This window comes from Barbus barbus (genome assembly GCF_936440315.1).
Source record: "Barbus barbus genome assembly, chromosome: 37".
Classification (NCBI taxonomy): Eukaryota; Metazoa; Chordata; class Actinopteri; order Cypriniformes; family Cyprinidae; genus Barbus; species Barbus barbus.
The window spans coordinates 13,796,589-13,821,640 of record NC_136715.1 but is presented as its reverse complement, the minus strand read 5'-3'; the positions used below and the strand labels follow the sequence as shown (position 1 = coordinate 13,821,640).

The window sequence follows — 25,052 nt, the reverse complement described above, 5'->3', positions numbered from 1 at the left end:
TTCAATATTCCGCTCTATCAATGTGCATTCTACTCATTTACCGTTCATGATCACCGGAAAAGCTAAGTACGCTCAAATAACGCGCTGACAAGAAATTTCTACTTGTTCCTGTTTGCAGTAGCGTTACTGTGCTGTGACATGCTGTAGTACAGCTGTACTGGGCAACGCTGGTAAAATCTCCTTCACTGATCTGCTCCTCGCTGCTCTGCTCACATGCGTTGATAATAATAGCTTTGCCAGGGTTTTTATATTTTTATACATGTTTGTTTGATATTTCTTTACACAGAATCATAATTTCTATTAATTTCCCACTGATTTACGCGATCTGATGAGCATTATAACTCATATTACGCGATTATATCTCTGTATGAATGAATGGTAGAGACGCGCGTTTTCCTTTACCACACACACTGACGCTGGCGGTGATTTCAGCGTCTGCCTCTAAATGAGGACATAAACACACGAACAACATCTCCAGAACTGCTCTGAAGGAGTCACTTCATGAGCGTTTCACCATTTCATTCGAGTAAAACTAGGGTCATATCACATTCACACAAATTTAAATTTAAAGGTATTCACAGCAACCCGTAAAAATAAAAGTCCGGTTTAATTTGAAGACATTGCAGCAGAAATATATTTCATAAGGCTATTTTAAGAATAAATAACAATAAAACATTAGGTGAGAGAAAACAAAACAACTTTATAATGCAATTTTCTTTAATTATAGCTATAATTATTATAACACCTAAAATATGTTGCGTGTACAAAGCGTTTGTTTCAGCCACTTGAAGGGTGGGTACATTGTGTGCACATGATCAGGATTGGTACCACCCCCACCGCATTTTGAGAAAGGAAAAGCCCTGTTTGCAGGACTATATATTATTTGGATAATTAGTCAAAAACAACAACAACAACAGTAGTTATGTCTGATTCTGTTGCATAGAACTGAATAAAAATACATTATATTTAATATTAATATATTTTCTGTCCAATTTTCTTTCAATAAAAGTGTGGTTATTTTATTTTATTGTTTTTCAAATTCTGTGTCATTAAAATTTTGTTAAATTAAAAAGTCTTACAAAATTACTTTATATTATTTAATAAAATTAATAATTATTACAAAGCATTTTCAGTTTCGGTTTTCAACCAAGCACATCCAGAATTCTCAGTTTCGGCCCAGAATTGTCATTTCAGTGCATCCCTGCCATTTACTGTAACTACATACAGAGCACTGTGCTTGCAACCACATGCTCCTTTAAAGGATTACACACACCAGTATGCAGAGAGACATTTAAGAGGGTTTATTCGCAAAATAACTTTAAATTCACGTTGCTGAAAAATGTGTTAATAAATGTTGTGTGTATGGGGACTCTTGTTTTTGTTCCACATTAGCTTCCTTCTCACTAGCCTCTTACAAAAGCCACAAAGCCTTCTAAGAAGACAGCAAAGGCTCAAGTCATGCCTGAGCTAGTTAGGCTGAAACTTGAAAGTTAAGTTGCACAATGTTTAGGTTTTATCATTTTTTTTATTACTATTATTTTGATTTATGCCTTAGTTTTAGGTTGTGCTATGTTTATCTTTTTTAAAGTAATTTGAAATAGATTTTTATATTTTGAATGTAATATGGCAATTAAATACACTAAATGGGTTTAGTTTTTACAGTTATTAATATATGCAATTTCAGCAATAAAAATGTTAATTTTTCTAAAAAGGAAACAAATTACTTGTTCATTTTAAGAGACTTTTTATTTTCTCTTGTATATTTAGTATTGCTCTTTAATAAAGAAAAAGTACTTTTTATTCGATTACTCAATTAATCGATGAAATTTTCGGTAGAATACTCGATTACTAAAATATTCGATAGCTACAGCCCTAACCCACATTAATTGACCATCCAAGTAAATATATGCAGATATAAACCTGCAATTGGACTTAACAGCGGGCTGCGATATGCTTCTGCTGCCATGGCAACTTGCTATATTCAAATGGCATGTTAACCAGCTAGGACCTTGTCCACAGTACCACATGTTCAATGAGCAAGTTCTTTACATATTAACCGTACTTTTGAGTTACATCATAGCCTTGATACATTGATGATATGCTCAAAAGTAAATACTTTTATTCAGCAAGGACGCAAATTGTTGCAAACAACATTGCAAAAGATTCGTATTTCAATTAAATGCTGTTCTCTCGAACTTTCTATTAATCTGAGATTCTTGAAAAAAAGTATTATGGTTTCTACAAATATATTTCTACAATAATATTTAGCAGCACAACTGTTTACAACATTAATAATAAGAAAAGTTGAAGTGCAAGAAAACAGCATCTTAGAATGTGCCACTGAAGACTGGAATAATGGCTGAAAAATTAGCTTTGCCATCACAGGAATAAACAACATTTTAAAATATCTAATAAAAACAGTTTTTACTGTATTTTGGATCAAATAAATGCAGCAATAGTGAGCGTAATAGACCAACTGTGATCCAACTGTAAGTTTGATTATAACTGTAATGTCTCCTATAGTCTCAGCCTCAGACGTCATGCCCATGGAACGTTGCCTAAACATCTGATGCATATGGCACACTTATCTGGAAACACTTCAGGAGTTTCGAAGTCGTCGTTGGATTGGCTAGATTATACAGGATTTCTGGGAGACATGTGTGTCGCGTTCTTTAACGTTCCACCTGGAAACAAAGATGACATGACGCCAAACTCCCTCACGAAAGAAGAAAGCCATCGTGTTTAGAACTGTGATGACAAACGCTTATCAGGATCAAATAAACGCTGAATTTTCAAAAGTATGTGAAAAATTTAAAGTTCGCGGCATAGAATTTTTTAAATATGTCCGAGAGTTTGTTATTGTGGCAACATTTCCACGCCCCGAAACGTGACGCGGCACAAAACGAAACCATGATTGGTTGCTTTACCTGTCAGTCATCTGGCCTCTTGGGCAGGCCTTGGTCATTCAAAGCGGCCAAAGTTCCCAGACCTTCACACTATGTCTCCTATAATACTAACTGTTAGTGCACATAAAAAAAAAAAATAATTCTACCTAGTATAAACAACATTTTCCTACTTAAAATATCATACCTCAATACCTCAAAGATCAATCTTTTATCATAACTTGTTTTGCAAGAGTCAAAATAAGTAGGTTGTCCATGTTCAGGCCTTGGCGTGATTGAAAAAACTGCCAAAAGATTGTATATTTTAACAGGAAACAAATGAAAGGAAGTGATAAAAGCCTATGTTAGCCATTCAACCAAATAAACAAGGGATACCCTCCAAAACAATACGACCGGACAACATTTCTCAAAAATAGTCGAACAAGGTCCACTGAGAGTCATGGTATGAAAACTTGTATTGATTTAGTGGGGAATTTGAGGAGCGGTCGAGTAGGACCTGTAAAGTCTAAAGGCAGAGATATGAGGTTAAAAACGTCTTTTGTGATTTAGGGTTTTCTTAGGAGGCCACAACATATATCGACAATAAAGAGGACACATAAATGACTGCTGAACCTTTAACTCTTGAATGGACTATAATGGTATTGTTTTTAAAAGTCTGTGTTATGCTGTAATGCAAAAAAGAGAGGCTTGGATTTTGAAAAATATATTACAGCAGACAAGTGATGATTCATTTTCCCTCATAAGCCAAGCATGCAACAAGAGCTAACATCGAGTTCAGTGCCAAGCTAATACGCCTCTACTGTCAATTTCAATGTTTTTGCCTCTTTTCTTTGCACGAAAAGCAGTCAGACTCGCACGCCCCAGACAAAACATGTTTATGGCTATGTGACAAGAACCATGTCAAAACAGCTCCAAAGCACCTTTAAAAGAAATGCTACTTTGCTTTTTCCACCTACTCTTCCACTTAAAGGCGAAAGAGAAAACAATTATGCCCCCTTCAATAAAATTAGTCATTTCTTGTGTGGGGAAGTCTGTACAGCTGTCCCTTCATTACTAAATGGAACAGAGCGATGATCTAAAATGTAATTAAGGACACGGTGTGGAGCAAATTTCAATGGTAGAATGATCCAACAGAGCCCATATGCTGAAGCCTGCTGATGTTTGCTTAGTGGGACGACAACGAAGCCTAATCTCACCTTGCGCTGACGGAGGTGAAATAAGACTGCCTTGGTGTCGTCACAGACTGGTATATGATAAAATATTACAATATCAAGGTCACTGGGTAGGAGGAATGTTGAGCCATACTGTAAACTGGACTACTTATTCAGTAAGCATATGTGAATATCTTTCAAAGGTCAGCATGATGGTCCTGCTTTTTCTGAGATAAGCCATGTCACCTTCAGTGCCACGCAAGTATCTTAAGTCAACAGAACTGTTCAAGGTTTGATGGTAAACAACCTTCCAGAGCCATGGAGCAAAAGAAGACTGCATACCGAGTGTAGAATTATCTTGTCATCAAGTGTCACTTCAAGTGATATAATTACTCAAATCATACTGTACAAATGTAACACTTAATGTGGCTTTTCATCTTCAAATACTTTAGATGTGCAACTGAATCTACCATTCCCCTGAATTAACACGGAGAAAAGAGACCAAAAAATGTCACAGCTAGATTTGCAGCCATGGTCTAGTGCAGGGGTAGGCAACGTCGGTCCTGGAGTGCCGCTGTCCTGTAGAGTTTAGCTCTCAAGGTCTTTTTTTTTTTTTCAGGGTTGGAGATACTCTGCAGGACATCGGCAATCCAGGACTGACGCTGCCTACCCCTGGTCTAGTGGTAAGCATACATTAAGCTGTAGGCTTATACGGGTGGGACAAGTTTGAATCCAGCTTGCAACATTTTCCAATCCCATTCCCTCTTTCTTGTCCATCTGTATGAATCAATGTGTCAGAAAGGCCTAAAAAGTACCATGTCGTAATGGCTTAAAAAAAAAAGAAAAAAAGAAAAGAATATTCTGTGTTTTGTTTGTTTGTTGGTTGACTTTCACCTCCATGTTGGCAAAAAGGCTGTTCTCATAGTAAACATAACGCAATGTATATTCTGGGTTAGACTCAAGATAAACTTAAGATACTGACAGCCTCTGTGTTATGCTGTTAATTACCACAGAAATTTATTCTCATTAAGCATACAGTCAACAAGCAAGTAAATGAGTAAAAAAATTGCAAATAAATTATAAAGTAAATCATTTAAGAAATAAAAAAAATCCATAAATAAGTAAATAAATAAATATAAACTTTGTAAGTGGCATAAAGAGAGCTTAACTTGTATTCAACCCAAAATATTCCCAAAAGAAATGAATTATGCAGTGAATTTGAAGGTCAGCTGTAAAACCTAAGACGTGAAGAAAATTCCAATAATGTCTGGGACAAAGCAACAAAAATGCTTAAATGACGAAAAGGGGACACTTTTCGCTGAATTATCCAGCAGCAGAAACGTCAAATTACTAAAACAATACCCAGAAAAACCTGTCCTATAAGGCTTTCCTCTTGAAAAGCAGATTGGATATGAAACCACAAAGCAGCAAACAATCACAGAGCTCAGTAGAAGAGAACAAAATAAATCAACCCATCTCAAAAGCTCTGCATAACGCTGGTACGTATCTGAGGGTGGCACAAAAGCAGCCATTACTCTAAAGGAACTGTGCAAAGCATGTCTGGAGTTTGCCACAAATGCCCACATGACCGAGCTGTGACGCAAGAAGAGAACTTGTGGTCAAATGTTGTGGTCAAACACTTGTGGTCAAATCTTTTCCAAAGCAGGTGTAAAGCACAACACTTCCTACAATCATAACACCATGCCTACAGTGAAGTATGGTGGTGTGGAGTCATGCTGTTGAGATCCTTTCAGCTAAATATTTAAAGCTTTCTTTGCTGAAATATGCAACAGTTTCTAATATACATAAACTATACAGTAAAACTATCAAAACAACTGTAATGTAATTCAGTTCAAATAAACAATTGACTATGTGTCTGAGTGATTTTGCAACATGTACCAATGCTTTCTGCATATGGAACAACTGCATCAAGTGGTCGTGCAGGTGTAGGTGTAGATCTTGACTGCTTCTTACCCTCGATAGGTGAGGTCTTGAGCCTGCGGCAGATCCCTTGCACGTCTCCGTAGCATTCTGCAATCTTGTTGACCGCCTCGCCACTGCGGAGCTCCATCAGCTCGCGGAGCTGCATCGTCGTGCAGCCAAAGTCCCCTTCGTGGTCGACCTCGGCAACCGAGTTCCCCGGCGGGTGGTCTGCAGTGTTGTTAGCCATTTTGACTCCTCGAGTTTCAGTCACGCCTCAGGACGTGAGACTTCCGATGATCCGCTTGTAAACGTAAGACTGGGTGATACAGGAATGCTTCAGGTAGGTGTTACAGTGCTCCCAAGTTCAACAGGTCTTTTTGTGTTTTTGTCGGAACGCTGAGAATAACTGTCTTGAAAGCAAACGAGCATCAGAGGAAGCGTTTCTGAAGGGAAGGATCCAGGTCGGACATGCTATCGCAGGAGCAAGGCATTAAAGGGATGTACTGTAGACTCAAAGACGCACCACAGAAAAACTGAAATAGAGAGAGAAACAGACAGGCTTTAAATTATTTTGCAAATCAATGGAAAAATGGCTTAATTTCTAAGCTTGAACATTTTGTGACAGAACAGACAGGAAATGTTGACACCATCTAAATGAGTAGAACCCCTTGTGCTTGTGAATAGTGATAAAACAGTGGGAAAAAGACAAGATGTTATGAAATACAGAGCTACTTCTTTCTTTTCCCCACACACCAATTCTACAAATTTCCTCATGCGCTTGAACAATATACAGATATACAGATGCAACCCATAAAAGGATCCTAGTTTGCACATCTAGTGGGAATCTCTAACGAGTAATTCCAGCGTTATGGACGTGACATTCGCAGTCAAAACCTGAAATATAAATTCTCATAAATTGTATTCTTTACCAATATATTGAACCCTTTCTTTATATTTTTAAGTGAATTGTCAGGTTCACTTAACTTATTTTTTTTTTTTATTATTATTTACTTGATAATTTTAAGGCAATGGGTTTCCTCAATTTTTTTAAGTTAAGTCAACTTATCACTTTTTACAGTGTAAGATAAAATACAGGTTAAGTAAAATATGCTGAATATATAATAGGCCTGCCTACTGTACAAATATTTATGAAATAGACTGCGAATAAGACTGCAGATTCACGTCACATCTGCATAACAAAGTGACTTGTTTTAATATACAATGATACGAAATTGAACCAAACAAGATTTGTAATGAAAAAATAAATATTTAGACAGAAAAAATAAATAAATAATAATAAAAAAAAGATAGGCCTAACTGCGGCATGCTCACCGAACACACAAAATCTTGCACTACACATGAATGCAGCGCAGATAGCAAACAATAGTTATTTGAAACACATAAAAGGTTTAAATAAGATAATATTGACAATGAACATTAGGCCTATATGATATTTAAAAAAAAATTTGGCGATCTTTCATCAGCTATACAGTCTGCCCGTGCATATTTATATGCAAATGCTTAGGCTATCTTCACCAAGTTCTCGCAGAGAATGTGATTTCTAAAATGTTATTAAAATGGATTTCTTTCTAAAATGTTATACGGTAAGCCTGAAACTAGTCACAGCAGTAGACCTTTATCAGTCATCAGCAACGAGGTAAACATGCGCGCCAGTATGCTTTAATATGAAGCGTCCGTAGACTACAATAGATTTACAATGCACAAACCAGAAGCAACAATATCTGCCGAATGGAGAAGAGTTGGTCATTCACAAAGCATAAAATATCAATTTTATTTTAATTTTCGTTTTTTTGTGTTCAAGCACACACAGAGTTTGCCACAAAGCACAGGCGATAGCCTAACGATTATGAAAAAATTTTTACATTTTAATTATTTAATAATATACTAATGTTTCTTGAGTCCTTGTCGGCTGCAAAGATGAAATCACGAAATCTCCACTGGACGTTCCTTTGGAGAGAAATGCATTCACAGATTACATAGCCTAATCAGAGAGTATTTGATTTCATTTTGAACTGGTTTGTTTAAAAGTAGACCTTACTTAGATATATTTCTCATGTATGTGAGGCGCCCCAATTTTAAGTTGTCTTTTTTTATTATTATTATTATTATTATTATTATAAGTTGTTTCATTATCAGGAAAAAATGCAAGTGATCGCGCGGGCACCTCCCTGTCATGCATGCGCATTCTTTTCCGCACAAACACTTGAATAGGAATAGTAGTCTAGAGCATAGCCTCATAAACTTGTTTTAATAAATCGCTTATGCATTAAATAAAGATACTAAACAGGTTGTTAAATATGCTGAATATATTGTTCAAATATTTATAAAATGTGAAACTGTAGCTAATCTTATTCGCAGTCTAGCATTTTGCATCTGCATAACATAGTGAATTATTTTAACTTGCAATGATAGAAAATAAAACCAAATGATTTGTAATGAAGAAAAAACTATTTAGACATAAGAATGATGTAACCCCACAGCATCTCGAGCGTGAGCTCAGCATGCGCATGAACACACAAAATCTTGCTCTCTGCATGAATGCAACGCAGATAGCGACACAAGTTTGTTTGAAACACATAAAAAGTTTAAATAAAATAATATTAACAATGAACATTATATGACATTTAAAATAGTTTTGGCGATTTTTCCTTCAGTCCGCCTGTGCATTTCTGACCCAAATAGCAAAGCAGTCTAAATCTCCGCGATGTTCTCATTAAATATGCAATTTCTGAGATATTACAATGAATTAGTTTCTAAAATGTTATGATATGGAAAACCTGAAACAGATCACAACAGTATAGCCATTCACAGGCTACCAGTCATCAGCAACGTGGTAAACATGCGTGCCAGTATGCATATGAGTTAATATGAACCGTCCGTAACGGTCACTCCGTAATGCATTATTATGGTTGATAAGAGCAAATAATGGAGATGAGCTGTTGATCATAATTAGCATGGCCATAATTTGGCTTTGTACAGAAAGTTTCAAGTTGCATTAATAATTACTATATGAAATAAACTTAATCTTTAAAACGTTACGGACGTGACACAGCGCTGAAGCGTCCTGACGTCATAAATCTAGACCTTATAAATCCAAAAATCATAAGTGTGCGTATTTAATTTTCAGACAGGCCTCCATCTTTCTACAAAATACTTACTGTTGACAAATTTAAAAATGGGCAGTCTTTGATATCTCATTTGAAAATATGAAATACAGTCGAATGAAAATGTATCTTTACAATAGGTCCACCCCTCATATGTGGCGGATAAGCACAGCGATGTCCTTAAAATTTCTATTAAAGCACGTTAATGCAGTAAAATACAGACCTAAACGCACAACTTAAACAGGGTTTTGTTCTTTTGGTAAAAACTACATTTTTTCATGGTAAGGTTGACATTTGCATGGAATTGTTTTAACTCAGACCCAGATTCTGTCCATTGCAGTCATACATAAATAATTAACCCCGGAGGAATCCATAGTTTGGGAGCAAATTAAAGTGTTTACTGTTTTGCTGCCAGTCTCCAAGCCCACAGACGGGGGTAGGAGGAAATAACAGAGAGGTAGAAAGAGAAAAAGAGAGGGCACTGGGTTCAAAATAAGTGATAAGGGGGTCTGTGTTAAAGTGAGATAGGGGAGCTTCCAACTCTTATGCACACTAAATATGAAAAATAGAGGTCACTCTTTGATGTGTGTTTGCAGTGATCAGAGATGAAATTTTGGACTGGGATTCATCTACCAGCGCTACGGCCAATTTCCCACTATCACACTCGTACAGTCAGTGATGGTAGCCATAAAAAGCGAAGCACTGGATAGTGGAAAGCCCTGAGGTGGATTTTAACCCAGATTGGATTACAGTCCACTCTTCCTTCGGCGTCGGTCAAGCTTCAGACTCACTGTACCAGTGTAACCCCTAACGGAGGAGACATCAGCCCATGGTAGTTGTATTCTGATCAAAGTGACCCAATTCTGACAAAAGGTTTAAACTGCTGAGGTCAATTATTCTCACCTCTCTTTAGTATTATTTTAACCCTGGCACTCAGTCTCATAATAGTTTAAAGTACCTAAGTGAGCTCTGATTTTAAAAATGTATTCAATGTTCTATGTATAAGTGTGTGTTTGAGCAAACCACATTAGTCAGGTCAGAATACAGCTTATTGAGTTTAGTTCTAACATTAGTACTAATGTAACGGATGTGTGTAAATGTCGAAATGTGTAAATGCCACATGAACAAGAGCTACAGTGTTTCCAAACAAATGTCATCCATTGCCCAAGGCATTGAGAGAGGCCATTACCGAGCCTTCAGATTAGCAGAGCACATCAAATGTTTGAGTGCTTCTGTGGAGAAGAAAAAAAAAAAAAACTAAATCATGTCACATGCCATGCTGAAGAGGACCCACCCAAGTTCATCTCTGATAACAGGAATGGAAAAAAAAAACTTATGTAGTTGCTTGGGCTTCCACCTCAGATATAATCACCTTGAATTTTCCATGCATTTGATCAAAAAAGGTAACGCTGTGAAATATTTGTACAACTTAAAATAACTTTTCTATTTTATTATTTGAAAAGGTCATTTATTCCTGTAATATCAAAGCTGAATTTTAAGCATCATTACTCCAGTTTGCAGTGTCGCATGATTTTTTAGAAATCATTCTATTCAGTTCTGATGCTTAATAAATATTTCTTATCAATGTTGTAAACAGTTGTGCTGCTTAAAATTTTTTATGTGTTTTAAATGTTTTAATGAATTCTCAAACAAAGAAGAATTTGAAAAAAACACTTGAAATGGCAAACGTTTGAATAAATGACAGAATTTTTATTTTTAGGTGAGCCATCCCCTTTGAGTTCTCAAAACTCTCATTATTTGATAGTACCAAGACAACAGGAGGAAGAGCATCTTCTTACAGGCTAGGGAAGTGCCCAAAGCTGAATACCTTATTCGGAAAGGCACGGATAATGGCTTCAAAACGAATAATGAATTTATCCGAATAACAGAAAAAATATTCTACAGACTTGTTTGTTTCAACATCACATGTTTGCTGGAACACCACTACATTAGTGAGGTCTGCGGTTGTTAAGATTTGTGCAATAAGAATGGCTAGTACTGCTTTGATAGCGTTTGACACAGTTTTGTACAGATAATATCATGGTAATCATTGCGTTTGTCTAACGAATGTGGTCTCCTCAGCAATAAACTATCGCGGTGCTCTTTTTTTGATTGCTGCCTGTCAGTGTCGGCGAAGCAGTGTTGCCAGATATTGCTACAAAAAACAAACACAATCTCCTGAAAACTGCACCAAATTAAGTTTAAATCTTGTATTTTGTAAATAGGACACAGAATCTCTAACATCAGCCCTCATCTTCCCACTTTATTAATGCCCTAATTACTTTATTAACGCAATTACATTAAGTATTAAAACAAGTCCAGCGACGCTTATAATAACTAGATCTGGCAACATGGCGGAGAGGCGTGGAGGCTGCGTTTCGCAGCTGCTGCGAGTCAGCCACATTAATTTATTCAGCGACGTGATTTTACATTTTTTTCATATATTTTAATCATATATTTAAGCCAGGCCCACTTCCGGATCCATCCGAATACAGATGCAAATAATTTTGAGATTGTCACAGATACAAATAATGGCTCAGCTGCACAGCCTTATTACAGGCAAGGTTCATAAGACTGAAAAACTCCACCTAGCCAACTCTGAGACTCAAACTTCTGACACATTCTCAGAAGACTCATCTGTTTAGTCAGACACACAATAAATTCCTACAGTCTGTTTCTAATCCTGCTAAACTAGCTTTCTTTTCATTCCTTTTCTGCACTCACACCTTGAAAAACTCACCCCAATGTTTACCAGCCCTAGACCATCAACCAATCACCTGCTTCAATAATGTCTGCATATTGCACAAAATCTTGTTCTATTAAAATATGTACAGAATTTACACAAGTTTCAGTTCTTAAATTGGTTGAGTAGTGAAGGTATGGAGAAGTCTTCCTGACTCAACTAGAAAAGCAATAGCACACCTCGCCTCAACAAGCTGCAGGAATTGAGGCATCATTCATGTCTGCAGCACAAACACCTTGGCTGAGTTACACAACAAAGTTTAATAAACTGTTTTAGGAGTTTGTTCAAATTCCTAAACCCAAGTATGAGCAATAGCAATAGTGATGCTTGGCTTAGCAAACACCACTAATTCAGATGTTTCTCGCAACACTGTGATTAATATGGCAGCACTACAAGTAGTTGTTACACTGTAAAAAAAAAATGCTGTTAAATGATACTTAGTGTTTGCATAGCTATTTTCCAAAAAAAAATAATAATAATTGAAACAAGACAAAATAAAAAGCCTATTTCAAGTGACAGTATGTGACTGTGAATTAAAAAAAAAAAAAAAAAAAAACAGAAATCTTTAAACACTCTTTAAATAAAACGGCAACCAAGGCAAACATTTCCACACCTGCTTTTGCTCTTTTGTTTCTCTACACTAGAATCGGTGAATCAAGGATATTACAAGGTCTCTTTCACACTTATGTAGGAAAGGCATACTTCAATTCAAGCACTGAATAACACTACCCAGGGTGAAGTATAAAGCTGTCAAATTGCAATTTTCACCAGCTGTAGTAAAGCAATCAGTGTAGTCCAGTGACACAGTGCCAAAACCACACAGCAATGCAAATCACTCCACCCTTTAATCGCCCATGTAACATTGTTGAGATTCTCGTGGCACCTTTTTACGCTGAGACATCACCTGTGAAAAACCAGAATGAAAAATAGGGCTGTTTCCAACAATATCCTACTACACAAGTGGGTGGTACAACATTCCATGAAAAATACAACAAGATAACTACTACCCGTTTGCCAAGGTCATATTGCTAAATCAATCTGAGAACAGACCTTTTATGTGGAGTCCAGTTGCACTGACTTTTGCCTAAGAACAGTGCAATTTATCATGCAGTCCCTGAGGTGCATTTAACAAATCATTTTAAATGCTCTCCTACAATGCATTTAGAGGATGAGCTCAGCCCAAAGAGCCATTTGCATGCCTCAAAATGAAACTGCAACAGGCTGGAGCAACAAGGCCTGGCATACATATCCAGCATTTTCGTTCTGGGTGTAGATTTGGTGAATGTGCAACCAAACAGGTCCAAAGGTTGTCACAACACGGTTGACAGCTTTTAATATATGTGAAAAGAAAAGGGCTACTATGGGCCAGTCCACGTGAGCACAACTTAAATATTTATTCTCTTTATATGAATGATCACAATACTGTTTTTGTTGTTGTTCTTTTTTTAATCAAAAACACAGCATAAGCATTGTAGACTGATTTACAAAATGAATGACTCTTATGGACTAGTTCTTCTAATGAATATTTTAAAAATAAATCTGAAACATTGCCCTGCGCAATTTGCAGCATTAACAGAGAATTGCCTTCAAACAGAAGCAATAGAGACCAAATAACAAGAATACACCCAAATAAATCTGAAAAATTAAGTAAACTAGAATTTAACACTCAGTCCTTATCGATTTATCAATTTCTACCCATGCGTGTATTTTTTTAAAAACTCAAATATATTAGCATTCTTGATTACGCAATTATACTGACATAGCCTTTTTGTTTTCATCAATATGCCTTGGCACAAATTCCACATAAAAAAAAAAACATGCTGGAAATCCAGCATAGAAAGTCTGACTTAAAAAACATCAGCAACAACATGTCAAGGGAGGAGTTGAGTGACCTCACTTCCTACAAATAAGTATTTATGTTCATCTTCACTATGACAGCAGCCTCCATGATGAATGAAGCTACAAACATCTGACTGCAAAGCAGAATAATGTTCTGGCAGGACGACACAATGTCCTGGAGGACCTCTTGCAATGATCCACATTTTCTACAAAAAGTACTGCCTATAGAAAGTTCATTAGTAAACTGTAGTGAGTCACAATAGATTTGGAAGCTCATTTGAGTAGTGATGCTCTACATTAATGCATTTTCACCCTGCAGCAGTCACCAGACACACGGTTAAACAAAAAGAGAGGTCGGCATCTGCTTAAAATCCCAGCGGTGGCGGAAGTGTAAAATGGAAAAGAGGGTGCACCAAGTAGTTCACACTCCGCATCCCAGTGTGAGTGTGAGGAGGATGGTAAGACACTGAGAGGATTAAAGCATCTGAGCTCAGGCTGAATGTGTGAATCGAGCTGGAGAGGATGATGAAGGGTGGGGAGCGGTTGCGGTGGTGATGGAGGGGGGCTGCTGAGACACAGGGGAGTGCAAAAGTAGGTGGGGACATCCGGGTGAGATGCCAAAGTAAGGGAGAGAGGAAGGAAATAAGAACGAGGCATTGCTGTGAGATTAAAGCGTATAAGCAGTCGCTGGTAGGCAGCAGATGTAAATTATGGCCACATCTGTTTCCTCCACTGTCCTGCAGCAGCGGTGCCAGCACAGGCCTTTAGGCCACATATCCACCTCCACTCCACCGGGGCTCTGCAACACCACAAACCCTGCACTGCCTCGCCACCTCTTCAGTCTCTTTCTTTCCTCTCTCTCCACCCTCTCACTGTGTCTGTCGGGTTTTTATGAGAGTGAGTCATCAGTCTACATTGTATCTCAAAAGTTTGAGTAAAACATGCAAGTTAGTGCACATCTAAAAGAAGAGAAAACATCTCAGTTCCCTGCAGACAAAGCAGTTTTATACTGTCAGTGTCTAAAAATTACAATAATGCTCTTCTTCAGTGTTGAAATGTCTGCCGAGGGACAGCCATTACCAAAAACCCAATAATGCTTGCTTTATCGTTTTAGACCGAGTGTTGTTGTTTTTATCTGCCATTAATCAGGAAGTGAATTAAATTAGGCAGCTATGTAGTTCACCTATCAAAAGTGTGTGGTAGAGAGTGAGACGGAAGTCTCAGCCTTTTTTTTTTTTTTTTTGTTATTTTAACTGAATATGTCTACAGGGAGATGCAACGAAGCAAAGTAGGCCAGTCCAAGCCATCAATGCCGGAGGGGCGAATCAAACAGTCTGATGCACTCCCAATAATTAAAGGCGGAGCACCGGATGCAGACAGCTATTAAATTAACCCTGAAAGGATGAAGTTCAATTCAGGTAAGGCGGAGGGGAAGCCATTTACAGGAAGTAAAAGGAGGACAATTTATTTTTGAGCATTGGCTTTGTTTGTAATACACAAAAACATCTATTTGGATCAGGGAAATGGCTTGGATGGCTCACAGACATCCAGCAGCTCCCTGGGGAGAGTGAGACAAATGGTGCGCAAATAAACAAACTACGCCAGCAACTAGTGAACTCTTATTTTGTAATGTTGGAAAAGCAACAGATGCCCAGAAATGACTACAGTAATTGTTAACCCTATAAAGCGAGTGTTGACCGGTCAATAGCACCTCGATGGTGGATGTCATCCCTATTCCCCTTTCTAACCGGGGCTGTACATTGCTGGACAGACAGGTCATCCGTCTTTGCTTCCCTCAGCTCCTAAATTTCAGCTTTTCATTCATCAGGTGCCTCTGGGTCCCTGACAGGGAGCGCAAGAACCAAATAAGCTGTGGCTGAAATAGATAACAAGGAAGCTTGATCGGAAAAAAGGATGATAGTGGATGTGCATCAAAGCAGACAAGGATTGTCTTTTTTTCTTTAGAATGCATGGCTGCAAAGCGACTGCAAGAGACACTGAGACATTTTGACTGAGAGGTGAAGACAGCAGTATGTGAGACAGACAGGAAGGTATGCTGAACAGACAGATGGGGTGTATAGAAAGGGAAGAAAAAAAAGGACAGACAATGATTGTGCTGGGTTGTGAGTGTGTGTGTGTGTGTGTGTAATAGGGGGTTTGTAATCGGATGCGGCTGGGAGCGAAACGCTCTGTCTGTGTGTCGAGGCGTCGGCCTGTGCCCACCCTCCCTCTGACTGCAGCCACACCTGCCTTGCATACTAAAGCGGCAGAATGCAGAGCCCTGGACCCAGCTGCTCGCTCTGCAACAATCCAGCCGACTCACGCACACTTGCTGCACACAAAAAAAAACATTAACTGAAAGGAAGTAACCCACCACCAAGTTGCGACATGCCATTAAGACAGTAGGGCATTGTACAGTCTTTACTGAGTTATGTAGCCCATAATTCAAGGGAGTAGAATTCACCTTATTTTTCAGGGTGGAAGTAAACCATTTTCTGTGAATGTGCGAGACTTCTGGTTCATTAGCCGCTGAAGGGAAATAACGAGAAGAATAAAGTGCGGTAATCTGTAAAACTGTTTGCACTACAGTGAACCAGTGTGTTCTAGTGCTGTCAAATGATTAAATCGCGACTAATTGTATCCTAAACAAACTTTTGCCTTTTACATAACTACGGAACAAATAAGGTGGATATTAAAGTTGTTTACTGCAACTATGTGGCAAGGAACAAGAGTGTAGTATGCTCCAAGTTGCTGTAAAACAACAAACAGTGGCTGACTTCAACGAGGAAAAAATGTTTGCCAAAGCACTATTTGTAAATGAGTACAACCACATTCCCTATGAAACTGGAATGTATTTTTGCTCAATTACAACAAACAGCCCTCACATTAAGCTTCAATTCAACCTTGTTTAAAACTCTCTCGCTCGCTTTATATTTCACATTTACTCAAAATAGCATAGAAGTTTTACACACACACCTTTCAAAATTTGGTGTCAGTAACTTTTTTTATATAAATACTGAATAAAAGTGATAAAAAGTGACAGTACAGAATATTGTATAATGTAAAAAAATAAATCTATTTCAAATAAATTGAACTTTCTTGAACTTGCTTTAAAGAATCCTAAAATAAGAATCTTGAAATAATATAAATTAGAAGTGAAAGGAGGAGAAGATAAATCTTCATATTAGAATGATTTCTGAAGGATAATGTGACAATACTGGGGTAGCAGTTGCTGAAAAGTAATCCATCATAAAAATAAATTGCATTTTAAAATTTATTTTACATTGTAAAAGGATTTCACAACATTACTGTTTTTACTTTATTTCGATCAATAAATGCAGCCTTAGAGAGCATTAAAGAGACATTTTTTTTTTTTTTAAATCTTACTGACCCCAAATTTTGAACTGTAAATTATAAATATGAAACATTATGTGAGGATTAGAGAATGCAACCACACACCAAATACCAAGAATTCCCTAGCAACAAGTTAGCAATGCACTAGCGAGCACCCCAGCAAGTGCATAGTAACACTAAAAAAAAAAAAATAACAACAACCAGAAGCCCTAGCAAGTTTTGTACTGACCAGCAGCACTCACTTTCTTTTACCTTCCCTTCACTACAAATGGACAACATCCTGTTTATGTAGACTGGACGGGGTGGGAGGAATGGCCACACCCATCTCTCTCTGTGTGCATACTGTGAGTGTGCCTGTGCTGGGGTGATGGGGTTGGCATGAACACTGATTCATTGCCATAAACAGCTCGGCTGCCTAGAAAAGGGCACACCCTGTCTGCAGTCACATGACCCAAGGGAAGTAGGAAATCCCTTACACAATCTCAGAATCTCTCATAGCTCGCCTAAAAGACACAAGCAAGGAAACATGGGAGAGAAAGAGAGAGTGAGTGTGTGTATGTGGGGGGGGTTAAGGGTGTTTGGTTGAGAAGGAAAGAAAAAAAAAAAAAAACCGAGCACAGTTACATCAAAAGATTCAGAATGCAGAGAGTGTCTAGGAAGAGAGTGAGCCGTTTGTGTTCTTATCATTTCATGAGCGACATGCTGAATTCACTGAGGCATCGAGCACAGATAGCGAGTGCTGTACCAAATCTTTGTGTAAACAAGCAGGTCGGTAGAAAGCAATTAAACCCACCATTAGCTGAGCGTGGGTAGCAGGAGATATCATGTCACAAGAGCGCAAGAATAAAGGCACAAATCAAACATGGAAGAGAAAATAAATAAATAAATAAAAGCAGCCAAAAGGCCTGGGGGTGGAGGTGTAGTTGGAGGGGAGAGATGGATTGCATACAGGTGCAAACAAGGCAAAGGCGCCAACTGTTTCTTCAATCCTGAACTCCGCTCTGCCTGTAAAGCTGAGAAAAGAATTTGTTTCTCAGTCTAACACAATGTCTTAACCATACACAACATGTTAAAATTTCAGCAACAAGCAATTCATCGGTCCAAAATGCCATGTGACAAGACCCAATCAATGTTTTCCATGATGCTCATCCAAGTGTAATACCTTGAATTGATATAACATCCAACATTTCTCAGCTTCCATCATCAATATCTCCTCATCCATGTTATGCATGAGGAGTGGTACGGAGATTAGGATGCACCAATATTAAAATTGCGTTACCAAGGCTGCATTTATTTGGTAAAAAAAAAAAAAAAAAAAAAAAAAAACGGTACTCTGAAACATTGTTACAATTTAAAATAACTTTAATATATTTTAAATGATATATTATATATTAAATTCAATAATATATTTTAAATGTGGGATCGGCAATGCTGCAAAATTTAAACCCAGTGACTGACAAACAGGGCAGATCATCAGACTAGGGGCCGGTGCTGACAATCAGCAATGGATCGATATTTAAACCAGCAGAGGCAATAAACTTTTCAGAGGGCCCAGAAACTGTAGTGGTGCCCTTCCTGACAAAACACAGTGTTGCTCATCACAGTCATAGCTATTTATTTCAAAAACTCTGAATAAGACAGAAGCTTGTCACTTTGTCACATCACATCTGATGAGTAACACAGATTTTAACCTCATGCACCAGCTATGGACCTTCCAGACAAGTTAGCCTGTCATTTGCAAGAGAAGAGGGGCACATGCTGTGAAAAGAGAAAGTAATGTACAATCATTAGAAGCATTAGTGGTAATGAACCTTATTAAAACAGCCATTAGAGTCTGCAATATGTTTCTGTTTCTAGAGCTACAAAAACCCCTTCCCCAGCCCTTGAGAAGAGGTCTACACAGAATTCAAGGGTCTCTCAAAATAAAAATGTATTAATTTTCACAACAATAGGACAAGAGCTCGTCTAATAAGCTCTCACACTGAAGTCCTTTCTTGTTTTTCTCCTATAACCACAGACATAATACAACCTGAGCCACGGGTCCCTCTTGATTCTCTGGCTGATGGAAGAACAAACAAGGTTGAATGACAGAAGAACAGGCCTCGAGAAAATGAGCACCATTCTGCTGAGAGCAGGAGAGATGATAGTTTGTGCCACTGACATGCGCCAATGTTTTGGGCATCTTTTGATATCACAGATGATGAGGACCTAGGCACACCATCACTGGTTGTTGGTGGGATACTCTCCTCTGTAAATTAACCACATAAGAAGTACAAAAAAGGCAAAAGGGAAGCAGAGGAGATTAGTCATGTTCATCAACTCCTGCAGGCACACAGCGCTGGTGCATCTTGCCAAATTCATGAGGCTTGTGACCTGCATCAGGCCTGAATGTGGGAGTGTGGTTTGTTTCAGAGGAAGCCCGTTATGAGGACGGAACAGGGTATTCTTCAGGGCAAGTCCGCTTTGAAGCAGAGCATCAACATCTGACTATAATCAATGAAATCAACTCTGTGATAACTTGAGTTCTTTCCACTCAGCTGCAGAGATTAGTTCTGAGGGTAAGAAATAATACATCTAAATCAAGTAGTAAGTCGGTAGTGGTCGCTTCTTCCAGCTACGAGTTTTCTTTGTAGGATAACATAAATCCAAAATTACTAAGAGATGTTTTTAACCTTGAGCTCTGGATTGCACCATCTCATATCGATCATTAGGAGAATTCCTCAAAAGCTTCTGCTGACAGAGGAAAATTAAATAACTTTACTTAATGCATGGTACAGCACCTCATATTTGGCCATTATGAGAAAGCAACTTGGTCTGGTCAGTCAATGGCTAAACATTCTATTCATCAATGAATACTGATAAAATACATTATGGTTTCAGCTAGGGCTGGGAAATATGGAAAGAAAAATTAGCACAATAAAGTTTTTCATATCAGTCAATATCGATAATTATCACAATGAAGTTTAAAGGCAGATTTTTGGTAAAGAGTAATTGGCGACAGAATTTTCATTTTTGGATTAACTATCCCTTTAAAAGACAAGTGAACAGTTGTGATATTTTTGGAAAGCTATTGGGGATAGCTATGCATTAGAGTGAAAACGCCCATGTAAATGTTCATGCAAAATGTGGGACAGCATCGCTTTACAATCGGGAATGTGTATAAATCATGTGTATACAATCGGTAATGTGTAGTTTTTGGTTTTTTTTAAACATGGTGGTCCAAACTACTCCCCTGGTTAGTCACCAGCCCACCGGTGTGTATTTCCCACCCGCAAGCCCCCTGACTGTCAACAACATCAAACAAACCGAGAATAGTTGCACAGTGTGAACACTGCAGGGCAGCCGTCCCAAACCAGTGCCACTGCCCTGATCATATGTCTATTTGATAAATACTTCAGTCACTGAAGCTGAGAGAAGCAAATGAGCAAAGAGTATATGTGAGAAAGCTAAGCTCTATACTGCAGAGAGGGAATTACCGCTTCTAACACCCCGTGACTGAATAATAAGTCATTGTGAAACATATCAACAACAGTACAGTTGCATCTTAGTCAATCTTGCATACTCTTTACCGGAAATGTCAGCAAATGCTGGTCAAGTTTACCCAGAACACAGGCTCTGGTCTCAAACTGGCCTCACCAGACCATCTGAAAATCCAAAATACACACAGAAGTCAACAGATGGCCAGTCCATACAAAGCAAGTAGTGCAGGTGGTCTATCCCAACGTTGTCAGACTGATCAGATGTCAGTTAGAGAGTCAGCGGGCAACGGGAAGGAAGTGCAAAGGCAGACATTTCACCTGTTCTGGAGTCACGGGAAGTGGGGCATATCCATGGGGTGGAGGTGAGCTATTAATAAAGTGATGAGTGTACAGGGAGGGGATCCCTCAATTACCAACTGCACTGGGTTAGTCAGAGCATGATTCATGGCAAATACTAGTGTCCCATCAGCCTCTGGACGACTAGCGCTACATGAGCTTGCCAACATTTCTGTTTTTTCAACAAGTATGTGCATGCAACTCAGAAAATGTTCAGTATTAAATGGGTGTGTGAACATGCAGTCTGAAGACTGAAATAAAACAGCTGGCTGTGGTGACTTGAGAATACTGGTGCTGTCTTTTTGAGCCTTGTATTTTTTCATTGGAGAATATTATAATTAGTATAAGCAAATTGGCGGTGACATTCATGCACTTCTTAAAGGGGACCTATTATGTAAAAATTAATTTTATAAGGTGTTTGAACAGTTGTGTGGCTGCGGTGTGTGAAAACAATCAGCCAATAATATAAAAAATCCACCCACTCATTTTTTTAATAAAATCAATAAAATCATAAACAGTCTCCCGAAACTAGCGGTTTCAGATTTTCGCTCTGTTCACATCACAGAAGGGAAAAAGTCCTGCCTATTTGTGACGCTCTCTACTCTATTAGCATAAACACAGTGAGAAGCTGCGGTCCGCCATTACTGGGGATATATACAATGTTAGCGCCAAAGAGGCTTTACAAGTGTTGTGTTTTAGGATGCACTAATGAACATAGGAGTCGCCATAATCTCACTGTGGTTAAATTTCATTTTCAAAAGGAAACATCCCGTAAAAAAAAATCTGTAACATTTAAGTCCCCTAAATGTTTAGAAATCAATAACAATGCTTTGAGCGCAAATGTCAGCTCCAGAGAAAGTAAGTATCACGCGTTTGTTTTCCAAATTGCCTTTCTGAAAGTGCTTCTTTGCACTCTGTAAGGCTAATTGCTAAAGCTATCATTGTCTCTGCCCGTTTTCACTGATGTTGCCTTCAAGCGCTACCAGAATGATCGTGAATAGGAATTTGGTAGTTAAAAGTTGCATTTGAAAGCAATGTGAGTCTTGAAGTTGTCGAGCTCATAATCAGAAGTGGGACTTATAAAGTTTGTGATAGCATGAGACCAGCCATGTTGTTATTTTTATCCAGTGCTAAAGTCCTGTGTAATTCATAAACGTAAATTTATTATGCACAGTATAATCTGACTTTAAAACAGAGTACGTTTTCTGTAAAGATAACAGGCTTGTATTAATAGGGGAATGTTTATTTGCAAAGACTAGCACTGCTAATGCTGGAGCTTGAGCTCCTGAAGCGCCGCCCTCTTCTCCGGGAGCACCAGCTCATTTGCATTAAAGCAACATACTCAAAATCAGTGCGTTTGGGCTCATAACCTAAAAGTGGCAATTTTAACAAGCGATAAAAAAAATTCTGTGGGGTATTTTGAGATAAAACTTCACATATACACTCTTGGGACATCAGAGACTTATTTTACATCTTGTAAAAAGGGGCATAATATGTCCCCTTTAAACAAGACAGGCATGTTTTGGCATCTGCGTTACAGGATTCTCTCATAATCACCTGGAATGCCACTCAACAAGTCTGGAATTGTATAGGAATTTATACAAGTACAAGTGCGTGAGAGGATTTGATGTAAGAGTTCAGCTCTGCGGAACCTAACCAAAGACTGAAATGAACCTTAATTCCAGGCATTCCAGTCCTGTCTTGCAGTTCACAGTAACAGACACAAAGACAAGCAGACATATGCCATTCCAAACTATCCATTAAAACGGTTCAAAGCACACAATACATATTCCTGCAGCTCCGTTGTGAGAATTTTTTTAATTGTCACCTAACAATCTGATGAGGAATACTTTCCGCACACCAGAACATTCTCTCTTCCTCCATCCTTCCCTCCTTTCCATTTCTCCTCTCTACAGTCTGGCTTTCATACCATAGCCACTCCTATAAGACTGCATGGGCCCAGCCTCCATTTAAAAATTATTCCATACAATCAGCCGGCAAGAGAGAAGGCATGTTCAGGATAGAAGGAAGAAGGTGGGAAAATACTACCTACAGACCAAGGGGAAAAAAGCGAGACATGAAAAGGAAAAATTCCAAATGACTTTAGGGAAACTTAAATACATTGGAAAAGAAACACCACCCTGCTCTCATGTAGGCAGTGAAATGATTGTGTGATATTTCTTGTCCAAAGCCATATTTGTCAACCACCTCCATGCTAATTGGGACGTTTAAACCCAATCCAAGGCTCGACACTAGAGAGAGAGAAGAAAAAAAAAAAACCCCGCTGTGCAGATCGGCCATCCCGGTCGCTTTTATTGAATTAACATCTTGTCACTCTTGTGACCTTTGCATCAAGAGTGTGCCTTCTTGATGTGTACTTGTTACAGAAAATTGACTGCCAGACGGAGTGGATGAACTTCAGATTCATTAACAAAAAAACAATCAACACACATGCTGACATTCACACTGAGCAAGGGCTGAGCGGCAGTTGAGCTTTAAAATAAAATGCCACAACGAATGTTGCATAACTTTCTTTGCACTCCTGCTATCCCTTAACTGAACACACACAAGTAACAAGCCTCGGCAAGAAGCAGAGATAAAAGGCATGTTTAGTATTTGATTAAATGGGAACTGAAACTGTTTACTGAGCATAGTGAAGCCTTCAAGAGCTATAAGATCTCAAATACCAGCTGAAGGATTCATTACTGAACTTCAGGAAGTGTTTGGATACGAGTTAAAGGCCAATCTCTTCTAAACTCCCAGGTAATAGTACTAACGATGACTTGCATATTTCACCAAAAAGGATAAACTAACATGACCTAGTTTGCGGTGTGGCACTTTTCCTAACAGCTTGACACTGCGCCATCTCACCTGAGTGACGACTATGAGAGCTTTGAAGTGAAGTGCTTTGAAATGCAACATCAGATGTGATGTTTCAGGGTTTTTGTTAATTGGCAAGTTGTGTTAATTAACAGCAGTGTTCACTGTGTGGTCTGTGCTTTTGTTTTTTTTTAAATCAGGTCATGGGTTGGGTCAGTACAGACACTGAAATGCACTGGAATGACTTCCGGATGCCTAACTGTGAGTTTGCATGTGCTGATTTATGGGGTTGTGAAAGGCGTGAGGCAAAGAAGCCACCAAAAAAAAAATAATAATTAAATACTGAGAGTTAAACATGCACATGACCAAACAAGCATGTCTGCATCAGTGGTTCTCAACCAGGGGGCCACGATCCTCTAGGGGAGATGTGTTCTCAGCAAAAACACTTGCAATTTTTATAAAACATGATAAAATCATTAAAACAAGATAACAACTAGGCCTAAAAATTCCACATAATTTTATGATTTTTCAGACCTGGAAAAATCACTTACATTAATACAATCTTAAAACAACACCATGGACATTACACACTTTTATTGGGTACAAATTGTGAGTAAACCTTTTTTTTTTTAATCCTTATTCCTAATCCTTACGCAGTAACAAACAACTGGAAATCCATGTAAATTGATTGGTTAAAAAGAGCAGGAACCCTGGAACTGCCGTCTGGAATTAATTATAATTATTTTAGTTATGTTTTAATTTACAAAACCTGAGAGTGCCCACAGATTAAAGTACATTTTGGACACAAAACTACTAGTAGGTTTATGGGGCAGTTGAATTCTCAAAGTTGAGTACCAAAGGCACCCAGAATGTGTGCAGAACATTACAACAAGACTAAACTGGATCCCTTCCATTATAATCAATAAAGAAATCTACACTAGAAATGCATCAACTAGCAGTAGACAGCACACCCTGGTTTTCATTTTGACATGCACAGCATTCCAAGCACTTCATTTAGCCTGTCTATCTGGAGAAAAATAAATCAATCAATTAAAAAATACTTACAAATGTCATGTGAACTGACCATTTAACATCTTCTAACCATAATATCAAAGCCAGCGTGTGACACTTCTGGTCTCTTCACAGGACTGCTACCCATCTGATCCAAGAAGAAAAAAAAAAAATGGCAGCAATACAATCTCAGGCATGGTTACTCTGCTAAACATGCAGAACAGTCTACTAGGTATTAGGAAAACAACAATGAAAAGCACCCATAATAGCGTGAATATATTTAATTCAGAACTCACGCTTGTAAGAACAACTGCACTCCGTTCAACCGGCCCCTGCCAGAGAACACAAACTGGCTTCTAACCACAGGT

General features: G+C 38.3%; 1 protein-coding gene across 4 annotated transcripts in view; it reads right to left on the bottom strand.

The window, feature by feature from the left end:
• LOC306857180 (plasma membrane calcium-transporting ATPase 2-like) overlaps positions 1–25,052 on the bottom strand; it is a 101,230-nt gene that overhangs the window by 50,871 nt on the left and 25,307 nt on the right. For all 4 annotated transcript variants that reach the window (XR_013783075.1, XM_079396956.1, XM_079396958.1 and 1 more), the window contains exon 2: positions 6,029–6,510. Coding sequence is in view for 3 of the 4 variants with exons in the window: in XM_079396956.1 (XP_079253082.1) it covers positions 6,029–6,224 (196 nt within the window). In the remaining variant the exon portion in view is untranslated. The remainder of the gene's footprint in view (positions 1–6,028; positions 6,511–25,052) is intronic.